Below are 17,087 nucleotides of genomic sequence, written 5' to 3'. Positions count from 1 at the left end.
TAAAAGAAAGCTATTTTTAACATGATTTTTATAAATTGAGCAAGAAAACAATTACAATACTTCTTTTTAAAATATATTTTGTAATTAATAAAAAACTACATATACATTCTCACAAAAACAGCACGTTTTAATTGTGAGATAAACATTTAAAAATTCAAAGTGATTCAGATATATACTTACCGGTCTGAAAATATGAATGTCTTGTGTTCTGGACACCAAGTGTGAACTCTTGGCAATGCAAGTAGCTGTCTCAAGCTTGTCTCCTGTTAGCATCCATATCTGTGGACAATGTGAACTGGTGAGTGTCAATAATACCGTTACACTCTCCTCTCTTCAAAGTGTCCACCCTTGAACAGCTATTTGTACACCATGGTGACAGCAGCATTATCCACTGTAGCCAAAAGGTGGAAACAGCCCAAGTGTTCATCAACAGATGAATGGATAAACAAAACGTGGTATATACATATAATGGAATAGTATTCATCTTTAAAAAGGAAATTCTGATACATGCTACAGTGTGGATGAACCCTGAGGACATTATACTGAGTGAAACGAGCCAGTCAAGTCACGAAATGATGAATTATATAAAATTCCACTTATATGAGGTCCCTAGAGCCATGAGATTCATAGAGACAGAAAGTAGAAGGGTGGTTGCCAGGAGCTGGAGGGAAGAAATGAGGACTAATGTTTAATCAGGGCAGAATTTCAGTTTCGGAGGATGGAAAAAAGTTCTAGAGACAGACAGTGGTAATGGTTGTACAACAACGTGAGTATAATTAATGCAATGAACACTTGAAAATGGCTATAATGGTAAATTTTATGTTATGTATATTTTATCACCATAAAGAAGTGTCTACTGACTTGCTTGGCTAAAATAAGTAAGAGCAAAATGACATTCCGACTCAGCAGCTGAGAGGTGGAGGCGTATGTGAGGACAGGGGCCTGGCCACTGCACAGCGGAATCAGGGAGAACACCCATCTGTGCCAAGATGCACATTTACAAAGCCTCCCACGGTGGGCCAGCAGAGCTGGGAGGACCACGGAGACCTCTATTTCACCCTGCTAGTTTTTCAGCTGGAAACTGAGGCTCAAATAGATAAATGATCCACAGTTATGCTAAAAGTTGCTTGTATCAAATAAATATCAAATACTATCACTTTTACATTAAAAAACATATACACATGTATGTATTATACATGTGTGTATGTCCCTAAAGTATAAAGAGAGTAAAATATCAGGATATTTAATAAAAGAGATATTTTACATGTATTTTATATAACAGCAAAAAATTTCTAGTAATATACTCATTATGGTCAGAATGTCTCAGATTTTTTATGTCATATAAAAATATGCATTAAAAGTAGAAACAGAAAAAAACTTATGTGGTATACTGATTATGTGCTTAGGTGTCACCTACCTGTGGCTCTTCTCAATGTCCGAGAATTTCTGCTTTATATTTATTTTACATATTTATATCATTATGACAAAGGTGAACAGTAACTACCACTGCTGCGCAACCTGTATGCAAGTTAGGAAGAGTACATCAGATCTGGTTTAAATATTACCTTCATTTCAGAAGAATATCTGAAATCAGATTTTATATTATGTAGAGATAAAAAGAACCTGATACTTTAGACATTAAATGTAAGGAATAAAGAGCAGACTCCAGAAAGTCTCACACAGCTTTGCAAAGAATTAATATAAATACCCAAATCTTTATACAAGAAACATCCACTACTCTGATACATTGATGACCAGCATATATAATTAAGAAATAGACTGGTTTGAGGCCTACTAAAAATTACAATAGAACGAACAGGTCATCTGCTTTTACTTCACATTTCTGCATCCCATTTTTTGGCCGTACGATACAATCAAGCTCTGGTGTCATGGACATCTGGGTCTGAAATGCTCGCTCCTAATTCCGAACTCCTATGTGAACAGTGACTCAGAAATCAGCCGCAGCCTCAGCACTCTCCAGTGCTGTCGAGAACCGACAGGAAACCTTTCCAGCGTCTCTGCCCACGCTGACTCCTGCAGCACAAGAACAACAGACCCTCCACCCGGAACCGTGGCCTTGCCGGGGGCCCAGGCCTCTTTCTGGGGCACGGGCGCGGCTCAATCCGCAGCCAGCACAGCTCTGCCTTGGCGCATCTTCCTTCAGTAGCGACGGTTTTCTCCATTTTCAAAAGCAGAGCCCCAAATCCTGCAGGGAGCACTAAATCAACTTCTCAACCCTTCTGCAGAGAACACGCAAGGCAGGAATCGTGTCTTGGGAACTCAACCTCTCGGCACAATCTGCTGATGGGACCCCGCACGGGACGAGGACGGCGGCGAGCAGGAGCGTCCCGGCTTTCCAGAATGGCCACGAGCTCAGCCAGCAGCAGGGCGGGACAGCATGGCCACCATGCGGTGGCACACGACAGACGGGACCGGCGCTGATGCAGCAATGTTGTCCTGCCGAGGATGCGGAGGGGATGCAGCAATGCGCTGGCTACACACGCCGCAGAAAGGAGCCGGGGGCGGCTCTGCACACAGAGGGCCTGCGCGGCGACCCCCGAGGACACGCACCTTAACGCCCGCGTTGCGCAGCAGCTCCAGCGTGGGCCGCACGTCGGCCTGCAGCTGGTCCTCCACCCCGGTGAGGCACAGTAGCTCCATTTCCCGCTCCAGACTCTCCACCACTGCAGCTACCTTGAGCGCCCTGTCGTGCAGACTCAGCTTGGCTTGACTGTACCGGCTCTGGGAAGAGAGAGGGAGACGCGTGTGCATGGGCACCGCGCGTGTGTCCTGCGCGGTACTCAGCTCAGCTGCGTTGTGACCACTTGGGGCCTGTCACGCACAGGAAGATTCACAGCTGTAAAGAGAGGACAACGCTCCTGCTCATGTGGCGCCCTTTCCTAGCAGACTGCAGAGGACGGTGCACGCACTCCCGAATGCCCAGGCAAAGTGCCCCTGCTCCCACCCTGTGGGACCCTGACCTCACAGTCTCACACACGCGATAATTATGAACTTCAAGAGGAGAAAAGTGTCTGATGAGGGAAGGGACATCTGTGAATAAGGGATGACTGGAGGTTGGCTCACCTCAAAGTCCTGGTACTGCTCTTCTGTGAGCATCCTCTTTGCCACCACGAGGGTCCGCAGCCCTTCGCGCGCCATGTTTCCACACTGAAAGGAGGGGACGAGTCACAGGGGGCCCCGCAGAGCCTCCTGACCACAGCAGTGATGGGGTATCAGGGCACTGGCCAGCACCTCTCTCTGTGGTGATCACTGTTCCGTGCTCATTTATCCCGCTAACTTCGCAGAGTGTCTGCTACCTCCAAGCTTTATGACAGCAGGCGGGACCTCACATGGCATGTAATAGGCAGGACCATGGATATAAAACCTGGTGGCTGGATCTGAAGACTGTTTCTGCCACATGCTAGCTCTGTGTATTTGGGCAAAGTAACTAATCATCTGTGTCTCGCTTTCCTCATCAGCTGTCACGGACTGAATGTAGGGTTATTCTAGGACTCAGGCAATCTGTATAAAGTCCTGTGCCCCAACATATGGCAGAGAGTTAGTGCCATATGTGTTAGCTTGTTGCTCTCATTTTCACTTGTAATCACCTGGCCCTGCTTGCAGGATGACTGCGTGGGGCAAACGCAGTTAGTGGACAGGACAGGAGTGGAGGACTGGGCAGTGGAGAGAGCCGAGGCCGGGGACACAGGCCAGACCCCAAGGCTCCTTGTGTCTCCTTTTGCAATTCAGGTCTTTTGGGGCAGGGAAAGGGAAGCCCCAGAGGAGTCACATTACAACAAGAAATGGAAAAGCATTCAACAGTCCTCTGAAAAGATGTTAACTCCATTCATAGTCAGAAAATGCATCAAAATAATAAAATACTATTTTCTCCCTTTCAGAGGCAAAAATTCAATGGTTTTAGCTGGTGACAGGGTGAAGAGGCAGGCTGTGCAGTCCAAAGCCGGTGGTTGGTGCTAGCACAAACTGGCTTAAAAGTCACTGGCCACTTCTCTCAAAATTTAAACTGCACAGACCAGCAACACAGACCCTACTGTTAGAAATTTAGCCTGTACCTGCAAAAGTATACCATGATGTCTATACAAGGTGGATGTTTGCCCTATTATTTAAGTGGACAGGGCTCAGTTTTCAAAAAACTTGCAGCGGCACATTCATCCTAGGTTTTCACACAGCAGACGTGTAGGGTCCAGCAGAAAGCACGAGGTGGGTTGCACTAGCCAACGCTGGGGCCTTGGGCCCCTTTCTGTGCCATCTGCTCATGTGCATCCCTCCTGGGGCGCAGGGATGTGAAAGACGGCCAGAAGGGTCGAGTCCGGAGGGGCTGCTGCCCATGTGTGAGAGCATGTGCTCCTGAAACATGGGATGCCATCCTGCGTGGTAAGGAATTGCCTCACCCAACGTCACCCACTCTCCTCCTGGGCACATGGGGTGACTGAGGCACAGGGAGGCAGGAGGGGCAGTGATAGGACTTGTGGGGGCCAGACATGTCCGCAACAAGCCACCAGGGGACCCCGCCTCAGGGAGGTGTTGGAGCCCCGTGCCAGTAAACTTGGGTATGCAAGGTTGTGACTGGCAGGAAAAGGAGAGCATGGTTCCCCATGAAGGCTCCCTGCAGCCCCCTGGGTGCCGTGCACAAGGCACAGCAGCACACGTGCCAGCTCTGCAGGCAGCTAGGGAAAGTGATGGCGAGGACCATGACGTGGGTGTCTGGCCTCCTAGTGACACACAGAAATCCCACACTGCCTGGGAAAGCATGGCTTTGTATATACATCATGTCCCCCATGGCCAAAGGTAGAAACCCTGTCATCCTGCCATCTCTTTAGGGTAAAAGTCAACCCTCTGTGTGGGATATCCATCTCTAGTAAAGACAATTTGCTACGTTTTGTGATAAAAGTTAACCTGGGTACAAATAAAAATGATTAAACTATTTGGATATTTTGAAAATTCCTTTTTAATCATCTGGCTTATTGGATCTCATGCCTGTTGCTGACTCTGGAGGCTGCAGGGCTAGCAGGCAGAGCTGGACGAAACCTGGGTCCAACACCCATCCCTGCACACCACTAGTAGCGTCTGCTCTGGTCTCTCCATTTAGGAAACCAGACAGTGACACTGCAGGATCAAAGATTACGAGAGACAAGGGAGGTGACAGTCTCTGTGATCCTGTTATACCTTCTTGTGTTTCCCAGTTGTAACCACTGACTGCCTTTATAATTCTACATCTAGGGTCTAATTCAAGTTTGTGTTTAGAGGGAGGGAAGCCAATCTTCTCAAAGCCTCGACTTACCCTTAAGTGTTTTGCCAACTTAAATATTCTCACATTTTAGGTTTTAAAAAATCGGCCCTTCCTGTTATAGGATCAGTGAAAAGTATTTTTTGTTAAACATTTAGAGAGCACAAGTTTATGGCTAAGAATCCAATTCAGGGGAATTTGCTTGAAACAGAATTACTCGGGACAAACTCAGGCTCTCAGAACCTGCTGTTCTGTCTTTTAAATAAAGTGAAAGGCTTTTAGACTAAAATAATATTGCAACACAGATGTTGGCAAAGGGTCAAAAGATTTCTCTATCAAAAGAAAATACAATGTTGAGAAAATAAATGCACACAGGATTTTTAATAAAGTTATCTTCGTGAAAAACAATCTGACATTATCTGTGGCAAGACATTTATTGATTTGACCTCATAAAGCTAAATAAATTAAACAAGTATTTTACAATTAATTGCACGTCATTATGACCAAAAGTAATTTTTATGGCATTCTACTAGGTCTTCAGGGAGTTTAATTTATTCATGTCCCTGATTAAATCAAAGTGCCCTGAAGGAGATATTGATTCATATTGCCAATACCACCATGAACATTGGGGAAGTGGTCGCTGTACTGACAGATCATCTCTGAGGTAGAAGGGTAGAGTGAGAGAGATTTGAACACCAACAGTAATATGCGCTCAGTAAAAAGGGTCATGTCTATGATTATAATGGTTTTAGTTTTATTCTGAAATCCAACTATTGATTAATAATTGAACTTAACAATAAATAATATAACCTCATGAGACTAACTACAAATCATATTTATTTAGGAAAGATTTAATGAAATATAGAATTCTTTATTATTTATACCTTATTTTCTATTTTTTAAGTGAATCTTACATGTGAATTAGCATTAGATCAAAATTCTAATGAAAATCACTTTGCAAATAATTAGATTACAAAATAAATATCATATTAAAATACAACTTTGGTTATATATACAATATTATTTAGAATTCTTTAGTGAATGATTAATAATGCTTTCTATTTTTTTACTATCATAAATAAAATATTTTTCTTAAGAAGCTACTTGTACATATCTACATGCATGCATACACGAAACAAAAATAAGTTATTTTCATAGAAAGTAAACTATTTATAATTAAATAGGACTCCTATACTTTCTGCTTTATGAAATTGAGAACTGTAAGCATTTAAAATAATTTAGTGGAATGGAAAAATGGTACCATCTTTGGCAACCTCTCTGGTTGGTTTGAAATTCTGATAACTCAATTTATTCTAATTATACCAGTGTTGGCAAAGTTGGGGAAAAGATACCATTTTTCTGTCATCTGTTCACTAAACTTTGTAAAAACATTTTGCACAATGTTAGGAGTAACTCACCTCCTCTTCCAGCCAGTCGTTGTACTGGACGATGGTGGACATGACAATGTCAGCACCTTTCATGTAGAATGTGATTTCTGCCGTGGCCTCGTCCTGTGAGACAATGAAAATAAGCATGGGTATGTTTGGGCTGCACTGCCCCTTGCCAATAACTGCTGGTCTAAAACAAAACGCACTGGGAAGAAAGCAACTCTCCGTGAACAGACTCCCTTGTGGTGAGCTGCTCATGTACTTTCTATGCAGGGGTCCACGCCCTCCCTTAGGTGCTAGTGGTGCTGAGGATGGAGAATACAACTGCACATCTTGTGATGCCATACTGAAGTTTTTGAAATAAAATTTGTTAACGGATGTATGACTTGGGCTGTAAAGTAAGCATTAATTCTCTTAAATTTTCATAGTTTGATTAGATGCTTTGTTGTTTAGCCAACTTCCAAGATATATTTTTGGTATTTGCTAAGAAAAATTTAATAGAGAGATATTTTAGCAACTTTATGGTCATAAATCATTGTAAAGTTAAAACTCTCTGGCATGCTACTTTTGTTGCAAACAAAACATCTTTAGTTGATTTCAAAAGAGAGTATGTAGCATGTTTTACTTACTTTCCCTTAGAAGTCTGAGACTTTATATTACTAGATATTTTATATCATCAGAGCCACACTAGCTTCTCAGTCATAAATTATCAGTTTAGATTTTACTTTAAAAAACTATAACAAGCATAAAGCATGAGTAAATATTTAACTCTTCTTTTGGGAAAATTTTCATATCAATCTTAAAATATTGGGGAAAAAAGTCTTCTATAACAGTGTGGCACCCTCGCAGCAAGGCTTGTGGGTAAAGCGAGTGGCACTGCACACCTACCCTGACGATGATGCCCATCCGCTTGCTTTCGGATGTGAAGGGGAACATCTGCAGGATGCAGTAGGTCAGGATGTGGCCACTGGGGGTCTTCAGCTGCATGGAAGTGAGGTCCCTGCTGACCAGGGTGAGGCCCACACTCTCTGTCCACTGCACCAGGGCAACCTAAGGGAGACCAGCAACACGTGAAGCCACTGGCTGCCTTTAGAAACCCACACAAGCTACACAGCAGCTTGGAGAGACATGACACATTTAGAAAAACTTTTCGTCGCCATGTCAAGTATATACTGTTAAGTAACGTTTTTATAGGTGAACAATAAATAAGCAACATGACAAAAAGTCCCTGGTCTTACTTTTTAAAACAAAGACCATATGGATCATAGAGACTTTTCTGCGATTTGTGCTTACTAGCTCCTTTGATTCAGATGGTTTTGAAACCTAGAGTGGAGCACGCTCTGATCAGTTCCGGAGGCAGAGCATTAAACAACTCTTCAAGGTTCTTTCCACCCCCGATTCCACGAACTCCATGGAAGAACGAACAATCTGAATCTCATGTTTATCCTGATCTTTTTCTAAAATAAGAAATAAACTGGTGACTGACTAACTCTATAGTGAATGTGTTCACATGTAATATTTGCAAATTTAAAGGAGACAAAATAGCCGAGGAGAAAGGAGGTCAACCCCTGCTGTGACAGCAACTCTGGGGTCAGGTTTTTCTTTCACTGAGGTTCACTTTCCCCTTCTGCAAAGTGAAAAATATACTTGCAAGCTGTTCTAAAGCTGAAATAATGTAAGAGAATTTCCTAGCACATGGCAGGTACTCAAAAATGGGAGCTATTCTTATTTATAATTATTATTTAATTTGTTATTAAAATCATAAGTGGAAGAATAATTTTTAAAGTTAGTAATTTATGAACAGTACTTTATGACAATGTTTCTGAAAAAAAGTTTGTTTAAAAGCAACCTCATGATAAGACATTAGTTAAAGCACTATATATCAATCCTATTATGCAGTTAAAAGGAATATCACCCAGTGAGAACAGACTATCTATGATATGATACTACTACTACAGAGGATGAGAGACTTCACCAGACAAAAAAGCCCAATGAAAAAGCAGCTTTCTTTAGCGGTTTCCTTTGGGTCGAGTCTTTCATTTCTGCCCTGCAGGCATGCCCTTGCTGCTGGCTAGTGACGCTGACACCTCTCAAGGCCTGGACCAGGCCTCTTCTGGCACTAGAGTCTCTCCCAGGAGGATGAGCCCATCCTTGCCTTCAAATCTAACCACCACCTAGTGTCCAGGATATTAGTAATTCAATTGTAGTGTCCTCTGAAAATTCACGTGAGAATAATTTTATTCTGTAAAGCAAAATTCCCAGCCCTTCTGGTTCTGAGGCTGACTGCGCAGGTTGGGTAGGGTTCTAGAGTTTGGGCAAATGGCTATATCCCCCTAAAATCCCAGTTTCCTTAACTATAAAATGTCCATGATTGAGGCCACCTCTCAGGGTTACTGTAAGGATTAAAGATAAAACATTCGAAACACACTCAGTGGAATGCTTGGCACATTTAAATCATCAAAAAATGTTAAGATTTCATCCTCAGCCCTTTCTCACAAAAGCCATTTACATGTGTTCTGTTGGGCAGACCAAGAATCACTTTTAAAGTCAGATTTTCTAAGTAATTTTCCAATAATCTAAGTACAGAATACTTCCAGAAAGATTTCCAAATGTCTGAGGTTGCAGAGGCGTTTCTTTGTTTTTAATGCTTTGAACTCCATCCAGTGGCATACAGTGCTGGGGGCAGAGGGTTGGGGGCTGGGCTATTGTCGACAGACAATAAGGTAGAAAAACTTAAAATTACATATTTTCTAGGACTACAGAGATGTTTTGTGGGATGAGGATGTTGTGGAACAGAGCTGGAAACCACTATGTTACATCACCTGTGCCTGGTGGGTGTGAAGACGCTCCTTCATGCCTCTCGATGGCCGTTTACTGCCATGACTGAAATCGACAAGCTCCTGCCTGGTTTGTTTTAAAGAAATCCACAATGGATACTACTCAGTCTCTTCTCTATTGGGTGGCCTTAATTTACTTCCCCAGTATTTTTTAGGATCTCATAAAGGAACTAAATAGACAAGCAGGGATATTGTTTTAGGTTAATAAAGACATATTTATACAATTTAAAATTATATGTAGTCAATGCATCAGGAAAAAAATTACCCATAATAAATTTCTGATACTTTAAAAAGTTTACATATAGAGTTAGCCTGTGCTAAATGGAATGGAATAATTCCAGAAAAGCAGGATTGAGAGTAAAATTATTATAATGATCCTGTATTTTGGTTTATTTCAGTTACAAAATCAGAAATGCATTTCTATAAAAAAAGGCATAAGGGAGGGGAGTAATCAAACAACTTTTGTCAACATCTGCACCCCAGAAAGCAGAACATGGCTTGAGGTGCCGTTTTCTATTTCCAAGGGCAGGCCACAACTAGCTCTGTTTGAGATAAACAGAGAAGTTGATCCATCACACACACCTGTGCTTTCAGGCAGCAGGGCTCCTCGTCTCCCAAAACTGGTAGCGGGGCAAGGGGGCTGGGGAGTGCCTCCACTTCTTCCACAGGGACCTGCCTGTCCTCTTCCCACCAGCTGTTTTCTCTGCACTGGTTTATTCCACACACCAGCAGCCGGACACAATGTAAAAACCTGCTTTATGAAGCGGGAATGACTATGTACAGTATTTGAATTTATGCTCAGCCCAAATTTACTGTTTAGGAATACAAACTTCATTTAAATTAATAAAATCATACAGTTAGCTCATTTATAAATTCAGGGATAGCAATATGTTACATACTAGATTGCCAATTAAAGAGATTTAACTGTATAGAATTATTATTTTGCTATACAACAATATGAAGTTAAATAATTAGTTTTCATACTAGGAGAAAAAGTAGCATCCAATCTTATTAATTAACCCTGCATGTAAGGGTCAGGCACTTTATTGAGATCTGCACAGGATTTACACAGAAAATCCAGGTGGAGTGCAATGGGGCAGGATCTAGTCCCCGCCCTCAACACCAGTTGAAGAATCACACTCTAGGAAAGAGTGTTACCTTGACCCTTTTCTGCTTAACATCTGTGTCTGTGGGTGGACTGAAAAAATCAACAGCTGTCCTTATATGGGCAATACCTGCTTGTTATCTAAAGCTACTGATTAAATTAGAAAATATGCTCAATCGACTGGAATACTACATTTGAAGAGACAAGATCAAACATAAAACAAAAATAGATCAATACGCTGAACTTGTACTGTATTTTGAGCTGGTCAGACCATATCCTAAGTACTGTATTTAATTTTGCTGCATTTTGAGAGTATGCTGTCTGGGAGACACCTAGAATTTTGACTTTATAAACTTGAAGCCCCTCACTCTCGACAGGTCACTGACTTCTCCCTTTTGTGGAAAATAAATGAAATTAGCAGGTTTTGACTTTTGCCTATTTTGATTAAGGATCTTAGTAAGATCTCTGTGCTCTTTTCCCAGAAGATATTTGTGAAAATAGTAATAAGCCAAATGCTAATGCTTGTCAAGTACTATGAGGAACTGCTGTCTGCAAGTTCTTGCTTCAAATCTTCCTGTTGGACAGCAGTGAAGGCTTACCCACTGAGGGTGCCTCAGACAAGGCCAGTGAGCCGGGAAGTAACTACTTGGCCCCATAGTCGGTGCCCAGGGCAGCAATGGAAAGTTTGGACACCGTCATGCTTGCAGGGGTTGCCTGACTGTGCAGAATGAATCCTCTGTGAGAATGCTGAAATGCTGTTTTGCACCAAGGTTCTGGGGTGGTCTGTCACACAGCAGTGGTGACATGGGTCAACATTTCCATTGCTGGTACTGCAATGCAGGGCTGGAGGCTAGACTGCATGGCCTTTCCCAGGACACTGGGTGTCGCATGTCAAGCATGTGGCACCAGTGAAGGTACAATTAAAACTCGCATTCCCTGACTTTCCAGTTCGTTACTAAGATACTGAAGTAAACTTAGAGTCTAAAATCATGCTACAGATAATATGGTGCTATAATTTAGAGCATCAGCAATATGCTCTAAATTACAGTACTAAAAAAAGACACATGGACGTCAACAGAAAAGACAGAAAACACGTCTGGAGGGACAAAGTAACACCCTGCAACACCATTTCCAATGTAAAATGAAAGTGGAACTCTACGAATTTTTTCCAATGAAACTTCTCTATAAACTGCAAATGATCCAATACTCTCAAGGTTAATTTTCAATTTGCATAGTGAAAGGTTACTATTACATTTTGACCTGTAAATTGTATCTTTCCGTGAACACCCTATCATCTCATGGGTGTCCCAGGCAGTCAGGACTGAGCATTCTATATTTGGCGACTCACATCTGTTTATTACTTAGTTTATGCTTGGTTTCACAACCCGTTTGAGTTAGCAGCTTATAACAAAAATCATCTTAGCTTCTTATATCTAGCCCGGCATCCCATCCCACTGTTTTTAATCAGCAATCACCTTGAGGATTAACTCTTTATATAATGCCAACCAAAAAAAGAGTATCCAGATTTTTCATAAGAGATAGATGCTTTAATTACTGCCCTAATATAACTTGCTTAGTGTTGCACAGAATTCTTTTGATAATATGAAATTAAACATTTCTGGATTAGGCCTATAAGCAAGTAACTACAAAGAAAAATAATCTGGATGAGTATATGCAGTGCTTTTAGAACATTTGCTGCTGAATTCATACATGTGTATTTAGTACTACATACAGATCTGGTCTTCCTTACCGAAGTCAGCCAAATGTAGACACATCAGAGGAACAACTGGCTCCTCATGGACACCCTGGTTTTGAGTTTTCATATCTTATCTCATGGTTTGGAACAGAGTGAGGTGGGGATTTGACTAGGTGAAGGAAACCACTCTCAATGATTTTCTCTGTATATGTGAAATACATTAGTGGTGTTCTTTTAGAAGGCTCTTACAAATAACTTACATCTAGTGATACTAAGTGTAGGAATTAAAGGGAAAAATTTCAGGCATTGATAGTTTGAATCTATTTTCTTCCTAAAGATGTCTAAGCAATTAAAATATATATACTTTTCTATAGCATGTAAGCTCCCTACTAATATAAAACCAACAGCATCACCAGAAGGTGTGATAAGACTCTTCAAGTAATGAGTGCAGGAAGTTAGGCATTTATGCATCACCAGCCAAATGTTCAACTTGAAGCCCCCACACAGATCCAGTGAAAATAATCTATTATTAAAACTCCCTAGGCTTCAGAATCTTGTTGTACAGAAAGATTAGGGCTTAGCTTCCAGCAACTGGAAACATTTATGAAGGTGGACGACAGCTGGCCTGGTGTGCAAACACACTTGCGGCACACCCATCCTGGCTGCCTCTCCTGCGGCGCTCCCTGCCACCCTCTGCCAAACTGTCTTCCTTCTCTCTGACCGCCTGGTGGAGGCTCTGCTATCCTTGGCACCCTGCCACTCCCCTTCCCCATTAATCCCTCCAGCTGTGGGATCACCCTGGCACCCTGAGGCAGGACCATCTTTACTGTGTTCACTGTTGTATACTCAGGAACAAGACAATGACATATTTCTTGAATAAATGAAAACTAAAACTCTGTTACTTAAAGTGATTTAAAAGTGAAAAGTTGAGTGGAGTTCTCAAGACATGAGCAAAAACACAAGTGGGACATGTTCTTAGCACCTCCTCAGGTCAGGCTCTCCCAGGTCCTGGAGCAGATCTGTCAGTAGACACAGCTACTCCAGTGCAGTCTGGGCTCTGAATTTAAGAAATGTGCCTCTCTCCTGGGAAGCTAACAGTTTGCCTTTACACCATTTTGATACACAGAAAATGCAAATTACCTGAGAGAAGTAAAAAAAAAGCTTAAGAGACATTAAATCAACAAATATGACTGTGTGTAAGGCCCTGTAGAACCAGAAATCATGACAGTCAGTGTTTGCTTTAGGATTTTATTTTAGATTTACCTACGTGAAGTATCACATACGTACATCAAATCTACAACCAGTTTAATCCCAAGTAACTCAAGCCTAAATTCTGACAATAAATCAAACTGAAATACTGTTCAAATATTCTTTAGGTCAGTTTCCCTGCATCTTTGGTGCTATCTACATATATGACATAAGCAGAGGACAGGTGATTCAGGCTGAAGGAGTGGCCTCACTTGTCTTTTAAGTCCAGAAGCTCTGGGTTTCCATCACGTCCCACTGCTGCAGCAGCACAGAGGCAACTAGCAAAGACAGCAGCTCTCTTTCTGAGCAACTTTCATCTTACAGACAGAGGAAGGAAGCCACTAGAGGCACTTGTCTTCTTTTAAGTGGAGGAAAACTAGGGAAGGAAATAACGAGAAAGACAAGGAAATGGGAAAGGTTAACGATGAAAAGCTAATTTAATTTGTTGAGGGTTTCCTCTTTCTTAACTCACATTTGAGTTATCTTATATAGATATGAGTATTTTATTTTCATGTTTTAAATACTTCTGGAGGCAATTTTATACATCTTTAAAAGAGACTTCAATATTTAACAGTCTAAGGTATGTTTGTTCCTCAACGTTTATCATCCAGTCTCTGATACCAACCTCCAACCTTCCTGAAAGTCGAGCACAAAAATTCTTGTGCTTCCCCAAGTGCAGAGACCAGGATGCTGGAGAATATTCTAGGAAAGATCTAATCAAGTCTGAGTAAAACAGGAGTTGGTTTTCACCAGAATAACCATATGGCTGGTCATGATGAGATTTGCCCTGAAAAGCACTTTTCTTCCTTATTTTAATATTATTTCAATTTCACAAGGACAAAAGTTAAAGGAAGACCACATCCCTGCATTTTCACCCAGTTCTACTAAGGAAATGTTACTGAATAACCCACAGCAAGAACTGGAATTATGCTGCAATTACCCTGGTATCTTTACATAAGTGTATTACAACATATCACACTAAATCAAATGTCAAATGTTATAAAGAGGAGAGCCGCTTACACCACTACTGTGAAATAATTATGAAAAAGGACAAGGCACTTTAAATAGATTCTGAACTCTTATTTGGTAGTTTTCTGTAAGGTGAGAACATATGCAACATTCTCTACGTCATTAATAAAACCTGAGCAAACAGGTTACATTTTAAAAATTTTAAATCCATACTTTATTCAAGTGGCCTTACTTTTTACCTGACGTCCTCTTTCTATCCAGGATTCTATCCAGGATCCACCTTACACTTGGTCTCATGCCTCCTTAGGTTCCCCTTGGTTGTGACAGTTTCTCAGACTTTTCTCGTTTTTGATGACCTTGGCAGTTTTGAGGAGTACCAATAACCTTTCCATATCATTAAGCTTTCAAAGAATCGCCTTCTGAATTCATTGCTATCTCAATCGTTACTTCTTATGTTTCCTTTCATCTTTTTCCCTTTCACTTTCCTTTAGTTTTGTTCTTTTTCTCCTAGATTTTTCGGTTTGCTGCCACATCCACATTTTCATTTCTTCCCACTGATGACACAGTCTCTGTGTACCTGCAGGGCACTCCCGAGCACACCAGCTGCACAGAGGTGCTGCTGTGCTGCTCACACCACTGGGCCTGTGGCCACACCTGGGAGGTGGTGCCTGTGCAGGATCTGTTTTCTGTGTCCCACAGAGACCTCTTTGGATCTCTGCCCTCTTCTCCACGGCTTCTTCAGGTCACCATTCTCTGTTATTTGGTTATTTTGTATATGAACTGTGGTAGTTTCTAACAGGACATACGTAGAAAGAATGCTGCTGAGGGCTGGATGGAGCCTCAGGGGTTCAGCTCAGAACTTATCTCAGGAGCAGTACTGCACGGCTGTGGCCCTCACGTGCAGATGGAGGGACAAACGTCTTTCCGTTTTCTTTGGATGCAATCAGGGATGACAGGCAACCAAGCGACACACTCCTCAACCAGCACCACTGGCCACAGGTTGGTGACACTTGTCTTGTACTCAGTTATGGGCTCTCCAATAAGATGGAGTTTCCAGAGTTACCACTGGATTTTGTCCTTTCAGACAATTTCATCAGTATTCAAATAAAAAATTGGTAGAGGAGATTATCAAATACTCCATTTGTGCTTCTATATTAACATGGTATTAATTTCTGTCTGACATTATAATAGGAAATAATCCCTGAGATATTTTTCTCTGAAATAAAGATAGTCCAGACTATAAATGCTTAGTACATTTCACATGACAATTCCTTTGACTACTGAGCCTTTAGAAATTTTTAATAATGTGATTATTGACAATAATACAAAGGTAAAATAATTAAAATGTGAATACATTTATGTGGGGAAATATATTTATGTGGAAGCCTGAGGTAAATCTCACCCACAGGCTACTCAGCACCACACCTAAGTAATCCTTGTCACAGGCAATTTATTTCCATATTTCCATATTTCCATATTTATACTTTTCTATGCTAAGTAAGCAGTATGGGAAAGTATATTCATGGGTCATATCACATGGCAGAAAATATAAAAGGAAACCTGATTTTATTATTAATTTTTCTCTATAACTCCATTATTCAAAAATTCCTGTACTATTGTTTTTGCAAAGCTTGGGAGAAATTTCCTTTATTACATTAGCAGTTAGACATACATAGTTGCCAGCTATAATCCAAGGATACATTTTTTTACCATGTACTTTATAAATCATAATCATTGACATTTTATTATTTTTGATTGTGGTTATTATGATCATTTTTATAATTTAATAGAATTATTAACATAAAATGCAATTTGATCATCTGGAAAAACTGCTAATCAATATTCGCAGACAGGCTATATAGTATTTATTTTCTATTGGTCTTGAAGGTCACAGAGTGAAGGCTTTGTGTCATTGACAATGATCTGCTCCTCACAGATATATTGACAAAACACCACAATTAGTCTTGCTTCAATAGGCACACACAATAAAATGAATTAAAAAATACACCATGCCACATACATTAGCACTTACTTCTGTAAATCCAAAAGCAATGCTATTAAGGATGTAACATTCCTCTATTTTTAAATAATCCACTTGTGGTTTGTCATTAATTCTAACTGATTCTTGCATATAAATGCCGGAGTGAGGCAATGATAATTACATCTTGAAATAATATTTAAATATAGAACTTACTGATGTGAGAGAATGTAGCCACAGAGGGAAAAAGAATGCTAATACTGGTTTACAGGAGTAAGCAGTCAGTAAAAATCCTGGCCAATCAATCTTTTTGGACCAAAAGAAGCCAGAGGTCTTCAAGGTTTCCGTTGCATCCCACCTGCCTACTATGCCTGCACCCTGTTATGAATGCTTGAGACATAAGCTCAGTGCCGCTCTCTGCAACTGCACTGGACATGCACTTCACAAATGAAGGGGGCTGGATTTTAACTCTGTGAAGGAATTTCCAGGGAGCACTTAACGTTTGTTCAGCTGGCGTTTGCTATGCAGAGCCTGTAGACACAAAGTGACAGGCAAGCAGAACTTTCTATTTTCTTAGAGAAAATGAAATATTGATCACTAATCATAAGAAACAATGAC

The 17,087-nt window shown here is 41.0% G+C and overlaps 1 protein-coding gene across 3 annotated transcripts in view; it reads right to left on the bottom strand.

Annotated features, from left to right (window-relative positions):
* Nucleotides 1–17,087, bottom strand: part of ATP9B (ATPase phospholipid transporting 9B (putative)) — a 271,433-nt gene that overhangs the window by 30,541 nt on the left and 223,805 nt on the right. For all 3 annotated transcript variants that reach the window (XM_063076518.1, XM_063076519.1, XM_063076520.1), the window contains 5 exons: nt 7,525–7,686; nt 6,667–6,759; nt 3,085–3,168; nt 2,572–2,742; nt 181–279 (listed from right to left, as the gene is read on the bottom strand). In XM_063076518.1, the coding sequence (XP_062932588.1) occupies nt 181–279; nt 2,572–2,742; nt 3,085–3,168; nt 6,667–6,759; nt 7,525–7,686 (609 nt within the window). The remainder of the gene's footprint in view (nt 1–180; nt 280–2,571; nt 2,743–3,084; nt 3,169–6,666; nt 6,760–7,524; nt 7,687–17,087) is intronic.

This window comes from Cynocephalus volans, chromosome 13, assembly GCF_027409185.1.
Source record: "Cynocephalus volans isolate mCynVol1 chromosome 13, mCynVol1.pri, whole genome shotgun sequence".
Lineage (NCBI taxonomy): Eukaryota > Metazoa > Chordata > Mammalia > Dermoptera > Cynocephalidae > Cynocephalus > Cynocephalus volans.
The sequence above is the reverse complement of the archived record's forward strand: the minus strand, read 5'-3'. Positions and strand labels throughout refer to the sequence as shown.